General features: G+C 42.7%; 1 protein-coding gene across 1 annotated transcript; it reads right to left on the reverse strand.

Annotated features, from left to right (window-relative positions):
- Positions 1–3,800: 3,800 nt before the first annotated feature.
- On the reverse strand, positions 3,801–26,286 carry LOC122547446 (procathepsin L-like). The gene is made up of 7 exons (XM_087985420.1): positions 26,146–26,286; positions 25,134–25,256; positions 21,050–21,229; positions 16,073–16,291; positions 8,938–9,103; positions 6,602–6,704; positions 3,801–4,193 (listed from the first exon to the last, which is right to left on the reverse strand). Exons 1-7 carry the CDS (start codon positions 26,275–26,277, stop codon positions 4,094–4,096), a joined length of 1,023 nt encoding a protein of 340 aa, XP_087841546.1. The 5' UTR covers positions 26,278–26,286; the 3' UTR covers positions 3,801–4,093.
- Positions 26,287–27,473: the final 1,187 nt, after the last annotated feature.

Genomic DNA, 27,473 nt, shown 5'->3' on the forward strand with positions numbered 1-27,473 from the left:
TAGGTGTTAGGGGTAGGTTCTTTACTCAGCGAGTCGTGAGTTCGTGGAATGCCCTGCCAGTAGCAGTGGTGAACTCTCCCTCTTTATGGGCATTTAAGCGGGCATTGGATAGGCATATGGAGGATAGTGGGCTAGTGTAGGCTAGGTGGGCTTGGATCGGCGCAACATCGAGGGCCAAAGGGCCTGTACTGCGCTGTATTCTTCGATGTTCTATGTTGTATGTTTCTCATCAACTGGCTCTTGCTGACAGACTTCATATTGTTATCAGCAAGTTACTAATTATAATTGGAAACCGATATCACTCTTTACACTGTCAAAATTGGCCATAGGTTGAAGCATTCCAAATAGGTCACTTTTTAATGTTCTCTGCCTTAAGGAGAAAATGACTAATCACTCTATCCTTTCATTGGATTCAGAATTCCTCCATAATTCTTGTAAAACTCCCTTTCACTCTCTCCTGGGCATTAAAATGTTCCATACTGAAACTGCCCACAGCTGAATATAAAACTCCAAATGCGTCTTCCAGATAGTTTTTCTAGGTCTGTCACCGCTGCCTTGCTTTTATCTTCCACGCCTCTGTGTAAAAACCATAGTATTCTATTCCTTTTTCAATAACTGTTTCACAGTGCCTCACAGCACCAGGTACCCAGGTTCGATTCTAGCCTTGGGCGACTGTCTGTGTGGAGTTGGCACATCCCCCTCCTGTCAACGTGGGTTCCCTCCATGTACCCCGGTTTCCTCTCACAATCTAAAGATTAGGTGAATTAGCCATGCTAAAGTGTTCAGGGATGTTTAGATTAGGTGCATTACTCAGGAGTAAATATAAGATAATGGAGTAATGGGAATGGGTATGGGGGGATTTGTGTTCCGAGGGTCAGTGCGGACTAGTGGGGCTGAAAACCCTGTTTCCAAATTGTAGCGATTTCATGATATTCTATGATGTTTCAACTTCCCTGGCAACCGTCTGAAATGCAAGCACATTAACCCTGAAGTCTCTCTGCTACTATACGTCCAGCGAAGTTGTATCATTCAGTCTGTATTGCCTCTCTGTTCTGCCTATCAAAAAGCATCGTCACCTGTACCTATTTATTGCAATTTATCTGTCAGGTGTCTGCCGATTCTGCCAACATACGAATATTCATTCGAAGATGATCAGTGTCATCCTCATTACTCATTATTCCACAAACCACCTTATCATTTGCGAATCCATATTCAAGTATTATCCTCTCTGTTGCGTTTAAGATTCTCTTCCTGATTCTGACAGCAATTATTATCGTGGCATGCATCACATGTCATTCATTTTCTTCCTTATTTTCTCATCAGTATCCTTAGTCATCCAGATTCCTACCATTTTGATGCCTCAAATTTATTTCTGATGGGCTGCAGTAAGCATGCACACTATCCAACTATATTTCAACGATATTATCCCATTTCTCATGCATTGTTTCTTATCAACGTGCTCCAATTTAGATTTTAGACCCATAACATCGTTCATTTTCCAGATGCAATATTAATCATTGAGTGATGTTTGTATACTTTGAACTGAATATCGAAAATGATTAAGTTGTTATCGCTATTGCCTAACTGCTTCTCCACTCTGATGCTCCGCACTTGGCCTGTCTCAGTTTGTATGATCAGATACAGTACTGCCCCGTTCTTTGTAGGACTAGAAATGCTCAGTTCTCGGAAGTTCTCCCGCGCACTTTACAGGATTTCACCCCTTCTGACAGCGCACACCCCTGTAATCTATCAGCCTCCAAAACAGCCATCCAATCAGATGGAATGCCGGCTGGCGCCAGTGCACGAACTCGTTGCTCCTCACCCCGCAGCAAGTTGGTCCGCAGCAGAAGACAGTTTATTGATCAATATTACTAGCCAAAACACCACCTGCACGAAAACCGAGAGAGACTTCCAGACCGACCACTTGAGAATCCATAATGGTACCTACACTATTTTTGGCCACAAAGCCTACCCATCATTATCCTGACCCAGGAGCTGTTATGTTGCATATGTGGTGCAGTGCCATTTGCATATCATTTCCAGTCTGTCCCTCTACGACGCCACCATATCACAGGAAGCGAAGTCTCACCAATCTTGACCTGGTTCTCTCTATCCTTTCACCCAAATATGCAACCACTCGTTCTAAATAAAAACTCATCAGCTGGCCTCCACCTTGGAGGAGGTAACCAACGACCAGCTGAATGCCAAAACTGTTGGCATCCCCAATGTGACCCTGCAAAACTGGATGATCCAGGATTATCTGCTGTTCGAGAAAGTGGGCGCATGCACCCTCATCGTTTCCGATTGCTGCACTTACATACCTAACACCAGTGAGGACATCAGTAACCCAGCCTGGCATATCCAATGTGCTACCGCAGTACTGCTCAACTAAAAACCAAAATGGGACCTATGGAACTGGGCAACAACTGTGGCAGTTTTCCTGAGGCACAGCCTTGCTACAGGGATTCATATTCGTCATGACTATCATCGTCGATGTTGCACTTCTTGCATGGCTATTAAAATGTGTTTAAATCGCCAGCGTTTGTGCTTCAAGGTGCTACCCCCGTCCCCTTACCATGCATCAATGAAGGCCCACTCGAACAATAACTTTGCAACCGACACGGAATAGGTAGCTTTGGACTGGGACTCCAAATACCACCCAACTGATGCTGGACCGACCGCATCAGATAACCCCCTGGTTCTTGTGACGCACATCCTTCGCCTCAAACCCAGTTATCAGACAAAAACAAAAAAAGGAGGAATTGTCAGAGAAAAAAAAAACTACTCTGCCTGCCCACTACTTGTTTGCAGAAGCCATGTCGGTTATCAACTAAACACAACATACGCAAAATGCCTCAACTTGACCACAATCAGCTAAGTAACAAAACAGCAAAACAAGCCATTTTCTAAACAGCTTCCAGATTCAATGAATACACTCCTTAGATGATCTGACAACTATATTCCTCGCTCACAATAGCATCATCTCTATCGAAGTGATGCAAGGACATCCCCAGTCTCCTCAAGTACTGAACCACACAAAGCCGACCTAGACTGAGTGACACCTGATTCGACTGAAGACTGCACACCAACCTGCATAAGCATTGAAACGAGGATACTGGAGATGGGCACCTGCACTAGACGAGGAACGGACACCCCTGTTACAATTACATTCATTTTTCCATTCAATACAATTTAATTCATATTGTCTTGGAATTAACAATGCTCGACTGGAACACGGATGTAACACTATGCACACTATTTGTATCTACAACACGGGATAGAGAAACCTGGAATTATCTGTGCAGTGTGTCCATGCTGTACCATTCCAAGCAATTTCTCCTGCCCATGATATCGTCAGAAATAAACTAGAATTCGTCTATTTCACAGATCTGTGTGTGACCTCTTTTTGTCATTGACGGTTCTCCACCAGCATTGCTTTGCCATACTTAAAATACTCCGTTTACCAGTTTTTCTGTTCAGTACCAATCAATAGATGAAATTACATATTCGCATTTGTCTGAACTGAATCTCATCGGGACACTCCCAGTCTACAGTCTGGCCAGCTTAACCTGTTTCCGGAAGTTTTTCTGCTTAGACTCTGTTCAATTAAGCCTTATTGTCCTCAACAACCCCATTGTATTTATTCAGTAGCTGTGCTGGTGTCAAAAAATATAGACTCTTCAAATTTTCTGTGCATTTGTCTACAACGTGGTTTGACAATATATTTCATAGCAGACAAGACAATTAATTCGACACAAAGACAAATACGTTCCTTTGGAACAAACAAGCTCTGAAAATGATTGCTGGCAGCCTTTACTTTATTGTTGGACATCAGCAGTACATGCAGATTATTGTCTTCTACAAGCTGGAGAATGTATTCATTCTGTCATTTACAGTGGCTATATGTATCAATCAGACAATGCCATTGGTTTTATATGAAGCGATAGAAATGTGCAAAAATCGTTATTATTTCACTTTTTAAATTTGCAGCAGACAATTAAAGCAATGTCTTTGAATGAGTCAGCATTAACAGAAACGATCCGGTTTATTATTCAGCTGGGATTGATGAAGCTCTGTCTTATCAGTTGGCTCGTTACACGACAGGGTACAGCACAAAACTGGCAATTTCACAGTGATTCCCTCTATCCTTAGCAATTTTGATGTACCCGTCTTCACCCCAGTCTGTTCCCCAGCTGGAAAATAAGAAAATCCATTGGTGTTCGAATCAAAACGCTAATAAAAGAGACATGTTTGGAGAAGCATCTGTTTTAACTCTGGTATACAATTAGAATTATTTTAGGGACTGAATGCTGGAATTACTGAGCTAGATAATGAGTTGTAAAGAATAAGTTGCATCAGGCTGGAAAGAGTCAATGGTTTTCTTTTACATCAATTGCTGATCTGTACAGTACGTATGGACTCACTACACAATTTAAAATGGCATGAGGTGAGATCCTTATCAGGGATAGGTCTGCAGCTGGAGTAGATATGAAGGGGAAAGTAAATAGGGACGAGTGAGAGCTTTATAGATGGCCTCCTGGAGATTTCCTTCTTGCTGTATGGAGGAGGAGATTTTCTCAGAGTTTTTTTTTTACCATCATCGTTCTGAGATTGCCTGCTACAGGATATAGTCTGTGCAGAGCATGAGTTGATTTGGGCACAGGTTACCCAGTGTCTCCTGAACTGCAAGGATACGTCGGCCTCAAAATTTGTTCCATTCACGGTTACCCTGCCCCAATCGCATTTCCAGCTTTACCAAACTATTCCAGCACGCATTACACTGTAATACTATCTACCTTATTAAACAACAATGTCTATGCTTTTATAAGCCACCCACATACTTTTTCCTCTGGGAAATCATGTAGAAATGTGTGTATGTGTCAGTGTGTGTGCGTCTGTGTCTGTGTGTGTGTGTCTCTGTGTGTGTATATTCACCCGAACCACAGGACTTATTTAATCAAACATTTTGTATCCAATCTCGCCCTGAAGATGTGACTGCTTCTTCCAAGCCTGACTGCTGCGATTGTAAGAACGGAAGCCAGCGACGCCTCATAGAATAAATCGCTGAAAGGAGACAGACGGTGGTAGTTGATGGAAAATATTCATTCTAGAGTTCAGTTACTAATGAAGTACTACATGGATCAGTTTTGGATCCACTTTTTTTAGTCGATTTTTATATAAATGAACTGAATGAGAGCACAGAAGGATGGTGGATTAATATGCGGATGACATTAAGTTCGTTAGAATTGTGGACAGTTAGTAAGGATGTATGGATTGCAGAGATAAGTAGATAAGCTGAAGAGCTGTGACGAAAGTTGGCGAATGCAGTTTGACACGGAAAAGTGTGAGGTGATTCAGTTTGGAAGGAATCCAATGTAATGGGCGTATAGTCAGATTCGTGCTTGTGCAGATGAGCACAGAGATCTCGGTGTCGAGGTACATCGATGTTTGAATGTTGCCTCCCAGGTTGATAGGGTTATTGAGATGGCATATGGTGTGTTAGCTTTGATTGATAGGGGGATTCAGTTTCGGAAATAGGAGATCATGCTTCAAGCCGGACTAAACTCTGTTGCAAACACACTCTGGGTAATGTGCACAGTTCTGGTCACCATATTACAGGAAGAATGTGCATGCTTTGGAACGGGTTCAGATGAGATTTACTAGGAAATCGCGAATTATGGAGGGAGATAGTAAAAGGAAAAGCTGAGCGAGTTAAGGCTGTTTTCGTTAGGAAAACTTTTGAGAGGTGAATTAATTGAGACACATAAGTTAATTAAAATATTTGATAGGTTGGATAGTGAGTGGCTTTTTTCCTTGAATGGCGATGGCTGGCAGGAGGGCTTTAAAATCAACAGTCATAGATATTGGACAGATGTGAGTGGTAGTTTCTTTCCGCAGATTGTTGTAAGGGCTTGGAACTCTTCCTGCAACAGTAGAGGTATTGCCACATTTCAGAGTATTTAAATGGTCATTGGTCAGGCATATGGACGAGAATGGAATAGTGTCTGTTACATGGGCTTCAGATTGGTTCCACAGGTCGGCCCAACATCGAGTGTTAAAAGGCATGTGTTGGACTGTAAACGTCTATGTTCAACGTTCAAGAATTGGGGCTGTTAATCTGATCCCGTCAGTGCTCCAGTGACAAGTGATTCGAGCTTTGTCCTTGTTTCCCCGTGAACAGGATGTACAGTTGGGTTTGGGATCTGACTTTGCCGCCCATTTCCCCAGTAAATTGTCTTTTGTTGTGTATAGCTGTTAATTTTAACCGTATGTTTGTAATTTGTACTGGTAAGTTTAAAAAATGGTTGTGATTCAGGGATAATGACACTCTGATGCCTGCCTCTGTATGAAACAATCCTTCAGTCAAGAACCGTACACTTGTAAGTGCAGCGTTACTTGGTGATGGGATACCTGCCTCAGACGTTTTTTTAGATATCATCTCAGACAGCACAACCATTAAGCATTCGCTTCCAGATAAACACAGTGTTACGTGCTCGCTGAACAGATACACAGTTTGCAGCACAGAGACAGGAAATTCATTCCATATCACTGTCCCTTCTCCGTCTATGATCAGGTGTTTATTATTTCATAGAGTACGGACCTGTTTTTAACCAGCCAATAGTTCATTCCATCCTCAATTCCAAAACCAACCACCAGCATTTCATCGGTTACATATCCATTGCAATTTTCATCATAGTAAACTCCTGTAAGGAGACACATATTAAATGGTTTATCTGTGAAATATTTAATTCGTGTTAATTTAGCTTTGATTAATGAACACTGACATGTCTGTTTTTACTAATTGTCTTCAAATTGATCGTCCTCACTCCGCACCATTACATCTGTTGACTTTAATCAATGATTCCCAATGACATCGCCTCTGCCATTCTCACTTCCTCTCGGCACATCCTTCAGAGTCATAGAGTTTATAGCGGAGAAATGCTTCGATCCTTCGATCGAAATCGCGCATGCTGAGCACATATCCTCAACCAATCTAGTCCTATTTTCCAGCACTTGGCCAATATCCCTGTAAACCATTCCTGTTCATGTACCCATCCAGATGCCTTTTCTAATGTTGTATTTGTATCACTCTCCACCACTTCCTCTGGTATTTCATTCCAGACACGTACCATGTTCTGTGTGAAAACATTGCTCCTCAGATAACTTTTAAATCTTTCCCTTCTCACCTTAAACGTATGGTCTCTAGTTTTGGACTCTCCTCTTTATTCGTCCCATACCCATTATTGTTTATGAACCTCCACAAGCTCACCCTTCAGTCTCTGTCGTACCAGCCAACAAGGCTGCAGCCTTCTCAGCCTCAAGCGAAAATGAGGACTGCAGATGCTGGAGGTCAGAGTCCAGATTAGACTTATGCTGGAAATGCACAGCAGGTCAGGCAGCATCTGAGGAGCAGGAAAATCGACTTCATCAGGAAGGACCTTTGCCCGAAACTTGATTTTCGTCCTCTTCAAATGCTGCCTGACCTGCTGTGCTTCTCCAGCAAAACTCTAAGCTGGACTCAATTCAGCGTCACTCAAACCCTCAAATACTTCAACCCTTGCTAAGTCCTTGTAAATATTTTCTGGATCCTTTAAAATTTAACAAAATCTATCTTATCGCAGAAAGTTCAGACTTTAACATAAATTTCTAAAACTGGCCTTACCAATGTTCTGTGCAACTGGAACATGACATCCCAAAGCATATACTCAATGCACTGACGAATGCTGCTTTCACTACCCTGTCTCCGTGTGACTCCAAAATCATGGAACTATGCACGCGGGCCCTGAGGTCTTTTTTTTTAAAATAACACTCCCTCAGGCCCTGAAACTTACTGCATACATTTATTTACTTTCTTTAATTGTCTCCATTCCATTCCTGCTGGCACTGGACCACCATCCCTTTTCTTATTTAATTTCCTTTTTCCACCCAATCACAGACTCTCTGTTTTCCAATTGAAGGTCCGACCTTGATTACAATCTTCCATTTTTTATAATTTTTGCTGTTGTTTTTATATCGATGATTGATATAGTATCTTGCTGAGATTACTTTCGATGTAGAAATAATTTACCAGACATTTGCAGAACACACTGACCATGGTATCTGACCGTGTGAAACATCGGGTTTCTGCCATGTGTGTTAACACATTCTGTTAACTTACAAATTCCTACACCTGGAGTGATGAAGGAGCTCCACTCTGCATTCAGTATTTTCCAGTTTGTCTCCAATTGTGGGTTGTACAGTAGAAGTGCTTTATGATTTGAAATGTTGATGAAGTCAATAGGGAATGGTCCTGCACATGGAGACGACCTGTTTCATTATCACAAGGAATCTGTGCAGGCTTCCACCTCTGTGTGCAGACCACCGTCTTTGCAAGTCATCTCGAGTTGCCACACGAGAGGAGATCAAGAACAGAATAGAAACAGCTGCTGAGAGAAGAGGTGGAACAGAGAGTGAAGGACTCTCAGCAGGACGCCAAGAGATTTCAAGTCGAAGGTCTCGCCCTTCCTCTTAATCCAGATTCGGTGAGTGTGGCGTCTTCAGTTTACAATTAATAAAACGCTGACTTGTGCAGACAGTCAGCAGCACATCAGGACAGTTACACCTCACTATCAGTTCTCTTAGCTATAGCACAACGTTTTGAGCTATTTGCATTACTTTGAATGGGAGCAGGTCCATTTCTCATTACCATTCATGAGCTCAACTTGTAGCATGGTCTAGCTTTAACTCGATGACATCTGACAGAGCTGGACGGCATGTAACACGGGGGGAGTGTAGGCAGGAACAAGGGTAAGGGTCATGGTCCATGGTGAACTTTGCAGTAATATTAATACCAAAATAGTGACAGTAAATGTGTCTGCAGATGTATGATTTCTAATACCTTTTCTTGAACAGTCGATAATCTGATTCAAATACATCATCCAGTGCTCTGCGACTTACCTCCTTTATAATGTTGAAAGGATTTCAGACTTGCATTAATCACAACAGACATCGGTCCTATCTCTCTCACTGCTTGTTCCAATGCTGCCTCGCCTCCCGAAACCCATTTGTAGTCAGTGATTTTAGCAGCAATTTTATCTGGCTGAAATTTGCAGTAGCCTCCATGCTATATTTTAAATAAAATATTCAAAATGAATACTCTTTAAGATCATAACAAAACTATTTTTTCTTTGCTTGACACTTTTCTGCATTCCGACTTTGGCTGCCAATTTATTTTCCCAAACCTGTGCGATATTTGTTCACTATTTGTTTAGAAAAAGGCACATTTTGCGCGACTTAGCACGAAAACAAACCGTTTATTCTAACTCGTCCACGCCGGTCACATATCCTGACGTATTGTAGTCCCATTTGCGACCACTTGGCCCTGAACACTTCCAATCCATATACCCATCTCCGTACCTTTTTAATTTTGTAATTGTACCAGCCTCCGCCACTTCTTCAGGCAGGTCATTCCATACATACGTGATCCTCGGCGCGAGACAGTTACAACTCAGATCATTTTTAGGGTTTTCTTGAGTCAAACGTAATATTTACTGCTCAATGTATTCGAAAGATTCTACACTGAGACCAGGCAATGGTATTACAAATGACTTGAAACGTGAGAAAATAAAAAAAAATGTACTTTGCCTTGACAACTCAATATCCCAATCCGGCTCACCACCTAGTTAGCTCATAGCGAAACGACATTAGAAAGAGTTGAGCCTCTTCACAGTTTTCGGTCGACTCATCTGAAACTTGTGATCATACAGTAGTGCATTAAATTCTTCACATGCAGATAAACGTTTCCCAAACCGTCAATAATTACATCATTAGAGTCATTGGATTACAACTAATAAGTATTAGTCCCATTACCTATTCAAATAGTTCACCTTTCATCTTAAGGCTCTGCTCTCTAGGTTTGGACTCCGATCCCATGGCTAAAACATTCTGTTCTTCACACGATTCATGTATGTCATGATTTTATAAACCTTGATAATGTCACCCCTCAGCCTCTGTTCCTCCGATTGGAGAAAAGCCCCAGACTATTCAGTCTCTCTCGATAACTGAAACCCAATCCCAGCAACATCCTTGTCAATATTTTCCGCACCCTGTGAAAGTTAACAACATCCTCCCTTTAACAGAGCAACCACACGTGTGTACAGTTTTACAAAAGTGGCCTCGCCAATGTCCTGTACAGCTGCAATATGACGTCCCAATACCTGTACCAATGTTTTGAACAAAAAAGGTAACTGTGCCAAATGCCTCCTTTACCATCCTATCTATCCTCGGCTCTACTTCCAAGGAATTATACACCTGCAGCCCTCAGCTTCTCTGGATATTCTTGCATGTTGGAAATGATGGAGTATATTGATTGTCTAAAGTATGGTCTTGATGCCCTTGTAAAATTATAAATGTGGTGACTTTGCTACTCTCTGATGGAGTGAAGATTCTGGTCAATAATTTTCAATTACTTCTCACCAATGTTGCAGTTACGTCAGTTTCAGGACACAGGGCAGAACATGATGCCTGCTCTTGGGTGAGATTGATACTGGGAGTGATATCGAAATGGGTGGGTGTGTGTAGCAGGAGGAATTGCCGCATACACCGAGATTTAATTCCAAAATGGATTAAAATGTAGTTGTGGCATTCTGTGTCAGCGTTCATTCAAACTTGGCTTGGAGAAGGTGTGATGAGCTGCCTTCCAGAACATTTGCAGAAATTTTAATCGGTACTATTCTGTCCGAGAGGGAGTTCAAGGCTTTTGACCCAAAGTCGGTGATGGAATGTCAATAAATTTCTGAGCAGGAATGGTGAGTGATTTGAGGGGATGTTGCAGGGAATGGTGTTAACTGTATCTACTACGTCCTTGGCAGAAGTGGTCTTCGGTTTGGAAGTTTCTGTCTACAGTCCATTGGTCAACTTCACAGCTGTAGCTCGTGGATTGTATATACTGCTATCACTTTGTGATGATATTGGAGGGAATTAATATTTGTGGATTTGATGCCAGACAAATGGAGTGAATGTCCTGGATGGTGTCAAATCTACTCAGTGTCAAAACATAGAACACTGAACTGTGCAGCACAGTGCAGGCCCTTCGGACCCCAATGTTGTGCCAAACATTTATCTTAATCTAAGATCAACCTAAATACATACCTCTGAAATTGCTGCCGTGCATGTGCTTGACCAGCAGTCGCTTAAATGTTATTAATGTCTCTACCTTTACTACCAAAGCTAGCAGTGCAGTCCACGCATCAAAAACTCTTTGCGGAAATAACCTACCTCTGATATCTTCCCTTTACTTTATCCAGGGAACACAAACGTATGACCTCTCCTGACAGCCTTCTGCCTGGATAAACGTCTCTGGTTACCTTCCACTTCTTTATCCAAGCCATTTATAAAAAAACAACAATCATTAATCAAAAATCTTTCTCCAAACAATCCAAAACCCTATATCTGTGAACATTATTCAGTACCTAGCTGACCACAGACGTCAACCTACCGAGACAATAATTTCCAGGTTTTTTCTCTATTGACTTCCCTGAAGAGAAGTACACTAAATGCCTCCCTCCAAACATGAAGAACTACTATGGAGAGGTTGGATTCAAAGATTATTGCCAGAGGTGCAGCAATCTCATTCCTCACTTCTTGTAGGAAATGTGGATACATCTAATCCGGCCCTCGAGATTGAATGATACTCATGCTTTCCAGAATTTCCACCATATCCACATTCTTAACATCAATCTGCTCAAGCCTATTAAGCTCTTCCCCAGTATTCTCTCTAACATCAAGATCCCTCTCTCTCATGAGTACAATAGCAAAAAACTCATTTTGCTCCTTCTCTATCTCGCCACGCTCAGTGCTTCAGTTCCCTCCACTGGCTTGGATCTAGATTACGCTCTCTCAGATCATTCTCTTATTCCTAATATACGTGTGAAAAACATTTGGATTTTTCCAACTCCTTTCCGCCTAGGCTTTTTAATGCCCCCAACCAGCTTTCCTCAGTCCATTTTTGAGTTTGTTCCTTCCGACCCTGTAATCTTCAAAATTTGCGCCAGATCCCGCTCTTCTGCTCTTGTCATTCAGGGCTCCTTTCCTTTACAATTCCACACCGGTCTCATTGGGAAAAGTTATTCAACACAGCAAAACAATGCTCCACATTTCTGTTGTGCATTTCGGTAAAGCAATTATTCCTAATTTAAACTCCACAGGTCCTGTCTAAGAGCAGTAAAACATCCCATCCCCAGATTAAATTCACTCTCATACAGTCAGTTTCTATTCCTCCCCATGCCGACCGCAAATTTGAGGCATTTATGCTCCCTGTCACCAAAATGCTCTGCCACCGAGACATCTGACACCTGGCCTGGTGAATTGCCTCGCACCAAATCCAATATGGCCTCCCCCAGTCGGCATATCTACTTATTGCGTCAGGAATACTTCCTGGAAACACCTAACAAAATCATCTCCATCCAGATAATCTGCACTATGGATGTTCCAATTAATATTGGGGAATTTCAAATCACCCTTATCAGCAATTCTGTTATATCTGCACGTTTCCAAGATGTACTGTCCAATCTGTCCACTGTCTAGAGCAGACAACCAATAAAATAACTGTTTCTTTCTTTGTTGTTGGAGCTGCAGTCATCCAGGGAAGTGGAAGTATTTCACCATATCCTTGCCTTTTGTTTCGTTGATGGAAAGGCTTCAGAGATGTTGATAGTGTGCGATTCAGTCATGGTTAAATTCTCTCCCATGTGGGATTATGTCATTGTCTGGCACTTGTCTGGTGAGAATGTTATTTGTCATTTATCTTCGCAAGTGGAGATTTGTCCACACTTTGCCGCATTGGACACAGATTTCTTCAAAATGTGATAAATTCAAATAGTGCTGACAATCGTGTAGATATTCCCTCTGCGTACCTTTTGGATAGAAGGCCAGTGACGAAGCAGCTGAAGATGGCTGTACCAAGAAGGCTACACTGAGGAACGCCGATCGACATGTCCTGAGCAGAAAGACATCAAGTAACTGCAAACACCTTCCAGTGTGTTCGATATAATTACAACTGAAGGAACTTTTTCTTCCAATTCCCATTCACTCCATATTTTCTTGGCCTCCTTGATGTCACGTCAGACCTTGATGGAAAGGGGTGTCATTCTCACTTTAACTCTTGAGATCATGTTGTTTCCCCAACTGTGGAGTGTAAATTAGGGACTAAAGGTGTAATGAATCACAAACCGAGTATTCGTGCTGGAGTCCAAATTGAGGCTGCCAAATTAGCAATTTATAATTCTGAGCAGTTCTGATCCCAATGCCAATATAATTCATTCAGGGGTGAGTGAGGTGCTCAACATGAGAGGACAACGACATGCAAATGTGTTCAGCATTGCTTGTAGATTTAGGGGTCGGGAAATATCAAGTAACAGTTGAGGAAGGGGACACCTGCTGATATGTGACCTTACTGCACCACACCCCAGCCCAGCCAAACACACCCCTACACAAAGCTGTGTTGTGATCGTCACCTCCCCTCCTCTCACTCAATCACTTACTGTTGGTCGGTTACCCAAGATCAATAACAGCCTTCAGGTTGTTGTTGCACTAAATGTTACTGCCTTCCTGTTAAGCAGGGCCACTGGCCTCTGGCTGGTAATGACCACTCCTTGGCGCTGTCATTTGAGCAAAGCCCTTCTCTTGTCCAGATCAGTCCCCGAGTGACAATACGTACACTAGGGCTTCATGAAAAGAGGAGACTCTGTTAATGTTGACTCACCAGCCAGTGAGTGAGAGGCCATCACCTCCATAAAACATAGCCAGAGAATAGGTTTAGTTTAGAGCGATGCCCAGTCACCAGATCACGTACGCCTGTCATATGAAGAGAGTGTTTCTTTCATTCAGTTGTTTATTTGGCCAATGAAACGCTGGATTTTGGAGAGCAGAATGGATGGGCAGACAATGAACCTAAACTCTGCGTGGCCTCAGATTACCACAGGAACAATTAAACAGTGTTGTCACAAACCAAAACAAAAGCAACAGCTGTCCTGGATGATAACGCACAAGTCATCCACAATGAGTCCAGACATGAGAGTGTGGTAGAGCTGGGGTAAGGACTTGAAGAATGAACTGAAGAACAAGCTGAAACTGTGTGACACTGAGACAAAGAACTGGGATTTGCAAGCAAGAGGCTGATCCCAATCATATCCAATACTCGGGCAATTGTGACGTGTAGAAAGACAACAACAGCTTCTGGAGGAACAACATCAACCGTAAAGCAACTTACGCAAAAACGTCTCCTGAGTAAAGATTCAAGCTAAGTTTCTTAATTACACACAATATGCCAAATGTCAACCCAGCACGTTGCACGGTAAATGATATTCCTAAAGAGTAAACACCTTTGTTAACAAAGGACCATATTTACACACAGACGTACCAGCGACCTGAGCACATAATTCGAAGATTTCTCATCAAACGTTTATAACTTCTTATAGCTCATACTCCAAACATATGTTGTTCCTTTTCATGTAAAATTGCAGCTTATATTAGAGTGACTGACCAGCCCGATGGGGCAAATGGGAGAAGCAGACAGACTAAAATAATTACCTTTATTCAGATCTGTCCTTCGCTGTGTTAGTACGTTAACTGGTATAGTGGATGGTGTACGTACCCGTCTGAAGGACAGAACATGCTGAATGTTCCGTTGATTCAGCTGAACGTCACATCCACATGCTAACTCACAGTATCAGAGAATCCCCAGAGTGTAGAAATTGCCCATTCGGCGCTACCTTATCCCTGTAACCCTGCGTCTCCCATGGCTTACACACATAACCTATAATTCCCTGCGCACTATGGTTAGCTTAACATAGACAATCCCCTTACCTCCACATCTTTGAACTGTGGGAATGGTGAGCATTAATTCACAGAAATGGAAGTACTCTTAACTCCTCAGACAGATTGGCTGAGGGTACGAGGTGTTGTGTCAAGATGTAGGAGAGCATTCCAAGATAAGGTTGAGATGACTGGGAGTGCTGAAAGATTAGATAGTCCTTGCTAAGTGCTCCATCATGGACATGCTGGTCAGGCATGTGTCCCCTCTCTATCACCGTCGGAATGAAAGTCGCCCAATCTTTGGCAGCATCTTGACTCCGCTAATGCCTTAGTCACAAAGAGGCCTTGATGGACCTCAGAAAAGTAGATGCCACTGATGCTGCTGGGCATGACATTGGTCCAAATACGATTCTGTTGTTACCACGAGGCTGCTTTAGATATCGCTTACTAATGCAGTGACTGCAGTTGCTGCCGGATCTTGTACTGGCCTAAGCTCCATTGCTGTCTCCATGAATCTGTGATGGCGACCTGCACTGACAGGAACCCAAACTCACCTTCTCCCAATCTCCATGAATCTGTGCTTGATACAGATCATGACAGGAACCCGAAAAAACCTTTCCCCTCTCTACATGAATCTGCGCTGGATAGCGATACTGACAGAACCCAAACTAATCTTCGTTCTGCCTCAATTAATCTATGATGGATGCAGTAATGACAGTAAACCAAACTCACCTTTTCTGCCTCCATGAATCTGAGCTGGATACAGATACTGATCGGAAACAAAACTCCGCTTTGCCTCCATGAACCTCTGCTGGATACAGACACTGACAGAAAACTGACCCACTGGCACCCTACCTCCATGAATCTGTGCTGGATGCTCATGCTGCCAAAATCCCAGACTCACCTGCACAGCTAATTTTGTGAACCTATGATAGATACAGATATTGCCATGAACAAAAACAGAGCTCATTTGCTGCCTGCACGAAACTGTACTGGATATGGGCACTGCCAGGGACCGAGACTCATCACCGCCTGAGCAGCCATGAATTAGCGTCAGGACAGGACACATCAGGAACCCAAACTCTCTCGGCTATCTCCGTTGTGAGTCCATGCTGCTCGACACACTCACAGGTTTCGCTGCTCTTCACCAAGAGGTAATTAAAATAAACTCCAAGAAAACTTACAAGCGAACGCAGACAGGAGAGAAGAAATAAAATAAAACGAAATGAGAATGAATCCCGACTCCACCACAATCTTACTAGAAGTCTTGGGGATTTACCTTTCCTATGTAAGGGTAAGTTTCAGCAGAGTTGATGCCTTGAAGTTCAATCACGAGATCAAAGGCGCTCAATACGGTTAAAACAGAGCATCCAATAGGTCCTAGAATACAATCAATCAGATTCTGTTCACTGAGAGAAACCAGTTTTCCATGCCTTTTTGCCCACTGTCCTTCTATGGCACCAGTTGCACTGAAAGCCCAGTCAGAATGACATTGACCCTAGTGTTGACAGAAATATAACCACATTAAATCATATTGATCTAAAAACGATATCCAGTTTGCATCTACATTCATATGGAACACAGTCTCACACTAATGTTCTTAGTCTAAATGTTTGTTGAACTTTCTCAGAATTACACAGAATCTGTGAATATCGGTGTGCCTAGGTTCGGATTTGATTTGATTTATGTATTGTCACGTGTCGCGAACAACAGTGAAACCCTTTGTTTATGAGCAATATAGGCACATGATAGTATACGAGGATGAAGAGATCAAAAAAGGCTTGGAAAAATGTTACATTGCAGAGAGTGGGCACAAGGCAAATTCAATGTCAGCAAGATCAGTATGATTTGAACAAGAGAGTCTCATAACCGTCTAATAACAGCTGGGGAAAAGCTGTTCCTGCACCTGCTGGTGGATGTGTTCAAGCTTCAGTGTCTTCGACCTGACGGAATGCATGTAAGGAGTAGATTACCGGGGTGAGGTAGGTCCTTGGTGATGTTGCCTGCCGTTTCGTGGCAGCGAGATGTGTAAGTGGAGTTCATTAATAGAGAATTCGATTCCATAATGGCCTGGGCTGCGCACACAACATTTAGTAGTTTGTTATGATCCTGAGCTTCGCAGTTGCCATACATGGCTTTCTGGACCCAGACAGTATGCGCTCAAAGGTGCAACTGTCGAAGTTAGTGAGGGTCCTTGTGCACATGCCAAAATTCCTGAGCTCTCTGAGGAAGAAGAGGCGTTGTTGTATATTGTCCATTATGGTCAGTCTAGGAAATTTGACATTTTCCATTCTCTCAACCTCATTCCCATTGATGTAGATGGAAGCGTGTTGTTCTCCTTTCCTTCTGAAGTCAATTATGTGCTATTTAATTTTACCAAAATTGAGAGAGAGAGAGAGAGAAGGTATTCTCATTGCACCACGTCAATGATCTCTCTATCTCCCTTCTGTCTTTTCATTCATCGTTGTCAAATTTCCCTCCTGTGACAGTGCTGTCGTCAGTGAACGTTTAGATGGTGTTCGTTCGGAATTCGTGGGTGTAAAGGGAGTACAGTAATTGGTTGAGCACTCATTATTTGGGGGACGCAAGTGGTGAAGGTTATTCGGGAGAAGGTGCAGTTGCCTATCTTCAATGATTGGTATCTGTGGGACAGACAGCTGCGGATCCAGTTGCAGAGGATAAAATCATGTCAAATTTCCCGGGGTTTTGAGTTCAATATAGAGAGGATAAGAGTGTTGAAGGCAGAGGGGTAGTCAATGAGCAGGAATCCGACAAAAGTGTCCTTGTCCAGAAGTTCCAGGGATGCAGGCGAGAGATATTTCACCCACTGTGGACCTGTTACTTTAAAAGGCAAATTTTAAGTGACCGAGGCAGTCTTGGAGAATGGAGTTGATGTGGACCCTCACCAGCTTCTCGAAGCCCTTCATGATTATTGTGCTCAGGCCACTGGTCGGTCCTCATTAAGGAACAATGCATGAGATTTGTTTCCTTACTTACGAAGATGATGGTGGTCTTCTTGAAGCAGGTTGGGATATTAGCTTGTAGAAGAGAGAGTTTGAAGATGTCGGAGAATTTTCCGCTAGCTGGTCCACACTGGAGCTGAGTGCCTGGCAGGGACAGTGTTTGGGCTAAGCAGCGTCCTTATGGTAATTCCCAGGAGGACCGTTCTGATTTCTACAGCAGTGACCAATAACTTGAAGCATTGACATGAAAGAGGATTATTTGATTGTGAAAAGTCTTCTTAATCGCAAAACTTGTCGCATTATTCAATTTACTCTCTTGACAAATTCACGAAATGCATTGGCTATCAAGGGAACATGGCATGGCTCTCAGAGAGGGACAGGATGAACGCTGTCTCCGATTGGTTACAAACGACCATGGTGTTCGATCAGACCAAATAGCATCTCAGGGCAAGATGCACAGGCTCTTGTTGTATGGACCTTGCCCATGAACTTTGGCATCTGGCATTTGCTGGTCCACAGTCCAGGGATCGACCATAGTCTGGTGCGGGGCGGGGTGGGGGTGGGGGGGAGGGGTTGCGGTGGGGAGTTGTCTTTGCGTCTGCAATCCAGAGACTTGGTTTCAACAGTCCTTTGGCTACAAAGTGACCAGTTCAGGGATTGGGAACTGTTGTCACAGGAAGAAGATTTTGCAATTCTTCACCTCTGAGGGCTGTGCGTTGAGAGGTCTGGGAGATTGCAGTTGTGCGCGAGAATGGGTGATAACACTATATGCAATGGTGAATAAAATGAATCTTGGAAGGGAAGGGATTCCATAAATTTGTTGGATGAGGTATGACGGTATTTGCAGCACAGCCTTACCTCGGCAAACCTTGTTCCTCTTCCTTCCACATATGACATCAGGCTCTCAGTACACACATTGATCCTGTGTGACCATGTCGTTAGGCATCATGGTGCTGCAGTTATATTAAGCCTTCTCTCCACCGAGAGAGAAACAGCCAAGTGGAAGGTCAAGCTGATACCATTTATCGAAAAGGATCAAATAACGTACGAGGTTTGTCACGCTTGCCACTAAACCTCCCTTTCCTTCATTGTTTCAGATTTAATGAATATCAGTTACTGGGTTGGGCAGGAAGGATCGGACTCCTTGTTGCTGCCTGTTAGCCCTGCAGTGGTTTGTTCAGTCAGCCTCGCAGCATTTCTGTCTGGCGGGGGTGAGGGAGCTCTGACAATGCTGAGCAGAACTGGGCAGCAGTTTGCAGGTGGAGGCTCAGCCACTTCTATGACATCTTGAGTCTGGGTCTTCGGTGTGACCTGTGTGTGCTTCCTCCTCCAGCAAGGCACTGTCCCTATTACTTGTTATTACAAACTGGTACTTCGACTACAGGCCCGTGGAGCAGTGGTCGATGGGTTACAGCTTTGTGCCCATGGCCAGCAGAGGCTGGGGTTGCTGGGCCTGCTTCTCCATGGCCACTGCGAAACTGTTCTTGGAGATTAGATGATTCATTGATTGGGATATCTGGGTCCCCATAGTGTATCTGCATCCCTGTCGTCTTTCAAGTGTACATCCCTGTCTGCTGCATCTGCTGCTCCCTGGTACATGTAGATATTTGCCGACACCACAGGGTCACTTCTGCCCGTCCCGGGTCGCTGGTAGCCCTCAGAGTTCTGTGACAAATGACACAGTGAGGTGCTTACCAGACTGTGCTCCCACACCCTCAATAGCTCACATTCCCAGGAAGCTGGTGGTGTGTGCTGGACGCAGCCTTCCTGATATTTCATCTGAGGCCGCAATACTTTCATGGTCAGAGAACGAGGAGGTGTCTTCTTATCCTGCGGAGCTAGAGTAAATGCTGACAGAACCGGCAGAACACGAGAGACAGAAGTTTCTGGGACCAATGCAAAGATACACTGAAGAATTAATGAGACTGACAGAGTGCTAACAAAGGAGTGAAGAATGGTATTTTCTCGCTTAGTGGAATGTGGGTGTATCATGTTTTCTTGTGAGAAACAAGAGTTACTCCTCACAGGTTGAGGAATATAGTGTTAGACACCTCTCCACCAATCCAAAAGGTTTCTGTCCTCCAGTGTTCCCTCTTCTCCTTGAATGACAGAAAGGGAAGGATTGAGTGAGAGATTTAAGTTTTGTATGGTTCTTGGTGTTGGTACATGGCGGGAGGTATTCCAAGGTAGTGAAGTTGAAATGCCGATGCGATGTTGGTTTGGAAGCTGAGGAAGACGTCAGTGACAGCATGAATCTGGGTAGGAGGGGGTGCTGGGGCTGGGATAGAGTGAGTCGGAGGGGGAAGTTGGGTAGTCACAGAGATTCTGACACATCGCATTCTTACGGCACTGTTGGTTGTTTTTTCTGTACCATTCTCTGGCCTGTTCGAAAGCATTCCTATCTGAGCAGGGCAAGGTTGCCATGCTTGTGCTCATGTGGGTGCACAGCAGCTTTTTTGTGATGGCTCAGCTCCCAGGATATCGGGTACTAATCAGGAATCTATTGAATTGTTCCGGGAATAATGTGTGGGGAGATTAGGCTCGAATCGGATATGTGAGATGTTATAGCTGCATTGACGTAGTTAACGAGATGGTTTTTACAACGATAGTGAGAAATCTCACTGAGTCTCATGGTGGTATCCCTCCTAAACATACAATGCAACTGACACTTAGAGAATTACAGTATAATCCGATCTTTTACAACTCCCATTTGTACACAATACTTCATATATGTACCAGCAGGCTCTGCCTTCCTGTCGATCAGCCTTGTCCGGTTGGAGAGAATGATTGAGAGAGGTACAAGGCCCAACAGAAGTGAACTGTGAACGTGGTTTTAAAAGTTGGGATGTCGAGCATATGATCGAATATCCTTTGAATGAGACTGGTCATGGTATCACAAGGAAGCTTGGCATTGCAGTTTGCAACATTACCATTGTTGAGTTGTGCCAATGTACATTTAAACTTATATTTATTATATCGGAATTGTACTGGTAGACTTCAATTTTACAATTTAATCTCACCATTGAATTTGTTTTTGAAGTAAAATTTCTATAGATATTATGAGTAAAAGCACGAACATTACCATTGATACATATACCATGCTCCCTTGCCTGAGCATAACCAACACCAGGAAACAAATGCAACAAGAAAGCAGGAGAAGCAATTTAGGTTAAAAATGATCTACTGAAACGGAGCCTTTCCTAACAATTCCTACAAGCTGATCATAATGTCCAATCCTATTGAGAAATTAATGTCTGCACTTAATAATCTTGAGAGCTTTTTCTGATTTTTACCTGGTTTTTCACTGGAGTAACTACACCTTCTCTACGCCAGTCAACAGTTGCAGTTCTCAATTCAATGTGACTTTCTTCAGATTCACTACTTTCATCTCTTTCATCAGTTTCAATTTCAGTCATGTTGACAGCTTCGATTCGGAGAAGTCCATTCATGAGCTTATTGAACTCTTCATTGGTCTGAAAATTCAAACACATTGGTGAAATGATTGACTTTTAGTGGTGATTATGTCGGAGAAGTGTCAATAACGTAAGAGAGCTACATTCTACATATTCGCTGACTTTAGCATGAAGTGCGATGAAAGCAATGAGGGCACTCGCTCCTCGTGTTTAATCTTTGACTGAATAAATAAGCAGCAGGCAAATAAGTGGCCATCCATTTCGTCCGAATCCAATATAAAGCTGTGTGAGAAACCTCAAGCAGCTCAAATATCTCTGTTCGATTGTTCAATTACCAAAATGGCAGGAGCTTTATACATGTGTTTCATTTCGCAAGAATCAGTTCGATAGTCGTCTCTGATCATTAAAACCTGACAGGTCAATTTCATCATGGAAGGATAGGTTAAGTCTCCTCAGATTGGTGGGGTTTATTGGTGTTTGAGATAAACCTTCCCAATCAGGAGGATTACAAATTTCATCACTTGCCTGACCTGATTTCCGGATAACACGTTGGCCTTGAGTTGGCCTCATGGCCCTTGGACCATTAGATTTAGATGCGAAACTCAGATTGTTCATTTTCATGAAGATACTGGATTGGAATGGTTAGAAAAGGACCAGATTTGATGCTATCCATCATCACATAACTTATCATCCGGAACTGTGGATGTCTACATATCAAACTGAGATTGCAGACTGGTATTGAATCATCTGGTATCTCTTTTTGATGGGTAGGGAGGGGTATATGTCGGTTTGAAAGGGGATTGTATATGTCCCATCCTCTGAGTAATAAGTTGGGCCCTTGGTACATGCAAAAGTCCGAGTTGCGACTGCCTTTTTGCAGGCTATATGGAGCACGCCTTGTTCCAGTCCTACTCTGACCCCTGTCAAAATTCTGTCTCTGATCCATTGAATGTTGCTTCCGACTCTCACCCAGAATTAGAAATAGTAATCAATTTTACTTCGAATTTCCACCCTTATCCCAACTTCACTTGGAATCTCTGAAAATCTTCCTTTCCTTTCTTGATTTTAATGATTCCATTTAAGGGCTAGACCATCGACTGTCTCCCACAGTTACGTTGAACTACGTCTCCTCACACCCTGCTATCTGCAAAGATTCCATTCCATTTTCCAGGCTCTCCACCTGTACTGCATGTTCATTGGTGTCACCACCCACTGGGGTGTTTATCCTTACCTAAGGACTCCTCTCAATGCTGTTGACAGGCTGTCTTACTCAGTTTGCACAATTGTTTCCTCATCCATAAGAACATAGGAAATAGCAACATGAGTAGACTAGTGGCCCCTCCACCTTGCTCCATCATTCCATTATGATTGACCCAAAATTGCCCATGTTCCCGTTCCTTCATTTTCATTGTAACCCTTGATTCCCCTACCGCTTAAGAATCTCTCTCTGATTAGGCATACAGAGAGGCCTAGTGTCATAGAGATGTACAGTATGGAAACAGACCCTTCGGTCCAACCTGTCCATGCTGACCAGATATCCCAACCCAATCTCGTCACATCTGCCAGCACCCAACCCGTATCACTCCAAACCCTTCCTATTCATATACCCATTGCAAATGCCCTTCAAATGTTGCAATTGTGCCAGCCTCCACCACATGGTCTGGAAGCTTGATCCATCCATGTACTACCCACTGTGTGAAAACGTTGCCCCTTAGGTCTCTTTTATGTCATTTCCCTCTCACCCTCAACCTATGCCCTCTAGCTCTGGATTCCCGATCCCAGGGAAAATAAATACTTTGTCAAATTACCCTATGCATGCACCTCGTAATTTTGTAAACCTGCATAAGATCACTCCTTACCCTCTTACGCTGCAGAGAACACAACCTCAACTTGTTCAGCCTCTTCCTATCGCTCAATTCCTCAGTCCTGCCAAAATACTTATAAATCTTTTCTGAAACCTTTCAAGTTTCACAACATCTTTCCGAGTGAATGGAGACCAGACTTGCACGCAATATGCCAACAGTGGCCTAACCAATGTCCTCTACAACAGCAACATGACATCCCAACACCTGTATTCAATAATATGACAAATAAAGGGGAGCATAAAAAACGCTTTCTTCACTTTCCTATCTTCCTGCAAAGACATTCAGGCCTCAGAGAGAAGGGTTTCCTCCACACCTCGATTTCAAAACGCTGTTATTGTGATTCGATGATGACAATTCCGAGCCTCTCTCATTCGCGTCAACATCATCTGTGCACTCACCCTTTCAAACGAAGTAAGAACATATAAATTTCAAAGGGATCACCTGTCATTCTTATAAACCCCATTCAGTAAAGTCCCAACCTGATTAGTCTTAACTCGCTGGACAATATTTGGTGCAGTTGTTCCCCTCCATCCCAGAAGAAAAATAGGATTATTTCTGTCTTCACTTTCTACCATCCCATTCTCTGTTTCTTTTTTTGCGAACAAATCGTCTACCAATGCCAATATGTTACGCACTAAACCATAAGCTGTTATTTTGTTTAGCAACAGCTGATGTGGCACTGCATGACATGTCTTTTAAAATTGCAAGTGCACACAATATATCGGCTTTCCTGTGGTAAAAAAAAAGTTTTGTCTCTTTGTTCACTTATTAACATTTGTGTGCACATAGGTCCAGCAAGTTATTAAAGAGGCAAAACAAATATTTGTCTTTAATGCAGAGCAAAGACAGTATCAAAGTGGGGAAGTCTTGTTGCCAATGGACAAACACAGAAGGCACTGTGATGAGCATTGATTTCACTTGTTACGGAGGAATATTTGGAAGGAAATTTGAAGCTGGTTTATCAAACCTATTCCTACGAAGAAGAGGGTATCACAAGAGAAACATTTTGACAGACTGGGCCCACTCCACAATAAAGTTGAGGAGAATGAGTGCTGATCAGACTGAAACAAATAAGATTCGAGGGGGATTGACAGGGCAAATGGTGAGAGGATGATTTTCTTGATGGGAAAGGTGAGTACAGAACCAAGGCCTGACGTAGTCATTGTCGCTATTATTTACTTATCTGTGCGACGTAACTCTGTGATCTGCCTGTAATGTTCACAAGACAAATCTTTTCACTGTGCCTCAGTACACGTCACATTAATTTCAATTCGATTCAATTCAATTCAATTCAGTTCAGTTCAGCTCAGTTCAACTCAATCCAATTCAATTCGATTAATGTATTTTCAATTCATGGAATGCTGGTGTAATGTTGATGTCATTAGTCACATTTTTTTGAGATGCCAAGAATAGGGGAAATGACCAACTGTCCTGAGGAGCAATAATACAGAGAGAAGGATCATGTACTTCAATTTGATTGGAATGCAGACTAGTTTAACTGCTGTGAGATAATGTTTAGTCAGCGACAGGTAGGGCGGAGCCAGAGATCCAGCAGACTCAAGAAGAAAATTGATGCCGAAGGGAGCAGCTTCCACAGTACAGAATGCAACTCCGGCTTCCAGACGTCATAATGGACAGCATCTGTGAAGACTTAACAACATAGAGGTGTATCCATAGTGTGACTGCCGTCTATAGAGGGAGCCCAAGCCAGCCAGAGTTGTTTAATGCAATTTAGTTGTACAGAATCTGATCGTGCAAGTGAGCAGAAATTATCGAATCAGGGGATTGTTAGTCATTAGAGTTCTCTTCCGCAGAGAGAAATGGAGACTTGAGTCATTGAATATATACAAATTTGAGAGAGATGTTTTTGATTTCCAGAGGAGTTACGGGTTATAGAAACCTGGAATGAGAAGGAAGGAATCAATAATTTGGAGTAAAGTGAGATCAGTCATTGAGTGTACTGAATGAGTGAGTCAGCTTGGAGGACCAAATGTCCAAGTGCTGCTCCTGTAGCTGAATATAACTTCACAATTATATTTCTTCACAATTTCACAATGACCAGCATCAAACAGATCTCAGACGATACATCCTGTACACACCAGAGCTGCAAATTTGTTCATTCCCACTTTAGATGTGTGTTTTCCCAATGAGTGTTCGATGTTATGTTTTTCGATGTATCTCATATTGTCCTCCCATATCATTCTCCTGTAGCTCTCCTCATCCTGAATAAAGAGATTAATATAATCAGGCTGCAGCATCTTTCATTTATAAAATTATACAGAAGCATTAAAAATCCGCTTGTGAAACCTGAAAGAACATTTTGCTGTCAGGGTCCATCCTCCCACCCAAAATTATTAATCAGGTTCCCCTCACCCCACTCAAAATAACGCACCCACAGCAAAACCTGTCGAGCTGCCAGTCTGTGAGATTCATGCTGAAAGTGAATTAAGAATAAAATAGCTGAACAAGAGGATGGTTTAATCGACCTTCATGAATGACGTTGACAATGGATACGTTCTCTCTCCTACCACCTGTCCCAGTCTGAAGTCAGATTAAGCCAGTGGCAGGCAGGGAATTCAATAAGCCACGTCCTTGCGAAACAACCGAGGCCAATACATGGGCAATTACTGTGCATGTATATACCTTCTTATCCTGTTGTGTGAGAGACCTGCCTTAAGCTGCCAGCATAGTAAAATCAGTGTCGGCAAAGAGATGCTTCATTGAATGGGCCGCTTGAGATGATCAGACGGCTTCCCCATCCCTCTGTCTCCAAGTTGCCCACTTACAATTGCCTCTTCAACACCAAGAATGGATCTTAATCTTCTAGAGACAGTTTGTGGTCTTTGTAGTAAATCCAACAGGACTGCAGCGGGATCCTAGTAAATTAAGATACACCAAGTCGCTACTGATTCACTTTGTGTTTGATCAGTTCTCTAATGAATTTAGAAACTTGGAGAATACCCATTGAATTTCAAGACCAATATTTTCTCAATGTCACTTCACTCAACAGGTACCTGTCATTGACTGCAACTACATATTCTCAATCTCTGCCAATTGTGTGCAGATCATTCCTATTCTGAGTGAGCTTAACATTACAGACTCTCCTTGTACCTTGGTGTACTGGTTCCCATGTTGTGATTTCCAATTTTTCCAGTCTTCATCCAATTTCGAATCAAATGTGCCTGTTGAGGCTGCAGCCAGAATAGATACCGCCATACTGCCCAGAAAGAGCCAGAAGTTCATGATGGACAACCTAATAGGCAAAACCATTGGGCTTTAGACAGGGAGTGGGTAATTTTCAAGTTAGCTGTTTCCTTATTCTGAGAAGGAACAATATAAATTGTACTAATAATACAAACAATAAAATTCCAACAATTCATCTAATGCTGAAAGTTTAATGTAATTCACCTTCATGAGGCATCGTCAGTGGATTGGAATCTTCCAGCACGAGATTGATCAAATTAATGACGTTTCTAATTTAAAACCAATTATTGGAAAGAACACGGTAAAATGAAATCATACTTTTCCATAGAGTTTGAGAGAGTTTGAGAGAGTGAGACGAGATACAAAGACACTGTGAAGGATAGAGAGAGAAAAAGTCAGAGAGAGAGGAATTCAGAAACAGAGGAGACACACAGTGACACAAGGAGGGGGTGGGAGAGAGAGAGAGATAGACATGAGTGGGGGGAACTAGCAAGAAAAAGGAACAGGGAGAGTCATTGAGGGAGAGAATTGTTGAGGGAGACAACAAGACAGTGAGAAAGAAAAGAATAATGAATAATAGTGGAAGAGAAAAAGAGAGAGTGCGATAGAGGGAGAATCAGGGAGAGAGAAAGAGACAGAAGGAGAGAGACACTGAGATGAGAAAGTGGGAGACAGTGAGTTACAGAGTGAGAGAGAGAGAGAGATTGAACCAAATGAAGACAAACAGAGAGAGGCATAAAAAAGAATCACCAACCTGAATCAGCTCTTCTCTGAACCAGTTAAAGTGTCTGCCCTTCAGCCGTCAATTTATGTCCCTGTCCCTGTTGGGCCACTCCTTCTTTTCATTCAGACATTTACATCTTGCAAAACATTCTCTTGGCCAAACGAACCACAGCACGTCCATCCAGGTTAACAGGGATAGAATGTAAAGTGTAAAAATAATTTGATGTCATTTGCATGTTCCTTTGCTTCAGCCAATTTAATGCCAATACTCCGGTGGCTGTTTTCAAACTCTCCTCAAGGTGAGACATTTATTCAGCAACCAACAATTCAATGTGTGTGTTTAATTAAACACACTCTACAAAAGTATTGCATGCAATACTTACTGTCAGAAGCAAGTACTTCATCTGAAGAAATACTTTTATATTGAACTCTCCACTGAAACCTACACTTCCCTCATAAGATCAGCGGCAATGTGCAATTTACTTAAACAAGCTGACATCTGGCAAGTGGAC

This window comes from Chiloscyllium plagiosum, unplaced genomic scaffold (assembly GCF_037043375.1).
Source record: "Chiloscyllium plagiosum isolate Xiang-an unplaced genomic scaffold, Cpla_swu_hap1 HiC_scaffold_52, whole genome shotgun sequence".
Taxonomy (NCBI): Eukaryota; Metazoa; Chordata; class Chondrichthyes; order Orectolobiformes; family Hemiscylliidae; genus Chiloscyllium; species Chiloscyllium plagiosum.

What these genes read in the sequence shown, in the direction of transcription:
- LOC122547446 (XM_087985420.1), bottom strand. Translation starts at nt 26,277, where the DNA reads ATGAACTTCTGGCTCTTTCTGGGCAGTATGGCGGTATCTATTCTGGCT. An exon ending in TTACTCCAGTGAAAAACCAG is followed by an intron (nt 16,292 to 21,049) that starts GTAAAAATCAGA and finishes TGTCAACACTAG; the next exon opens with GGTCAATGTCATTCTGACTG. An exon ending in TATTGGCTGGTTAAAAACAG is followed by an intron (nt 4,194 to 6,601) that starts GTCCGTACTCTA and finishes CTTATTTTCCAG; the next exon opens with CTGGGGAACAGACTGGGGTG.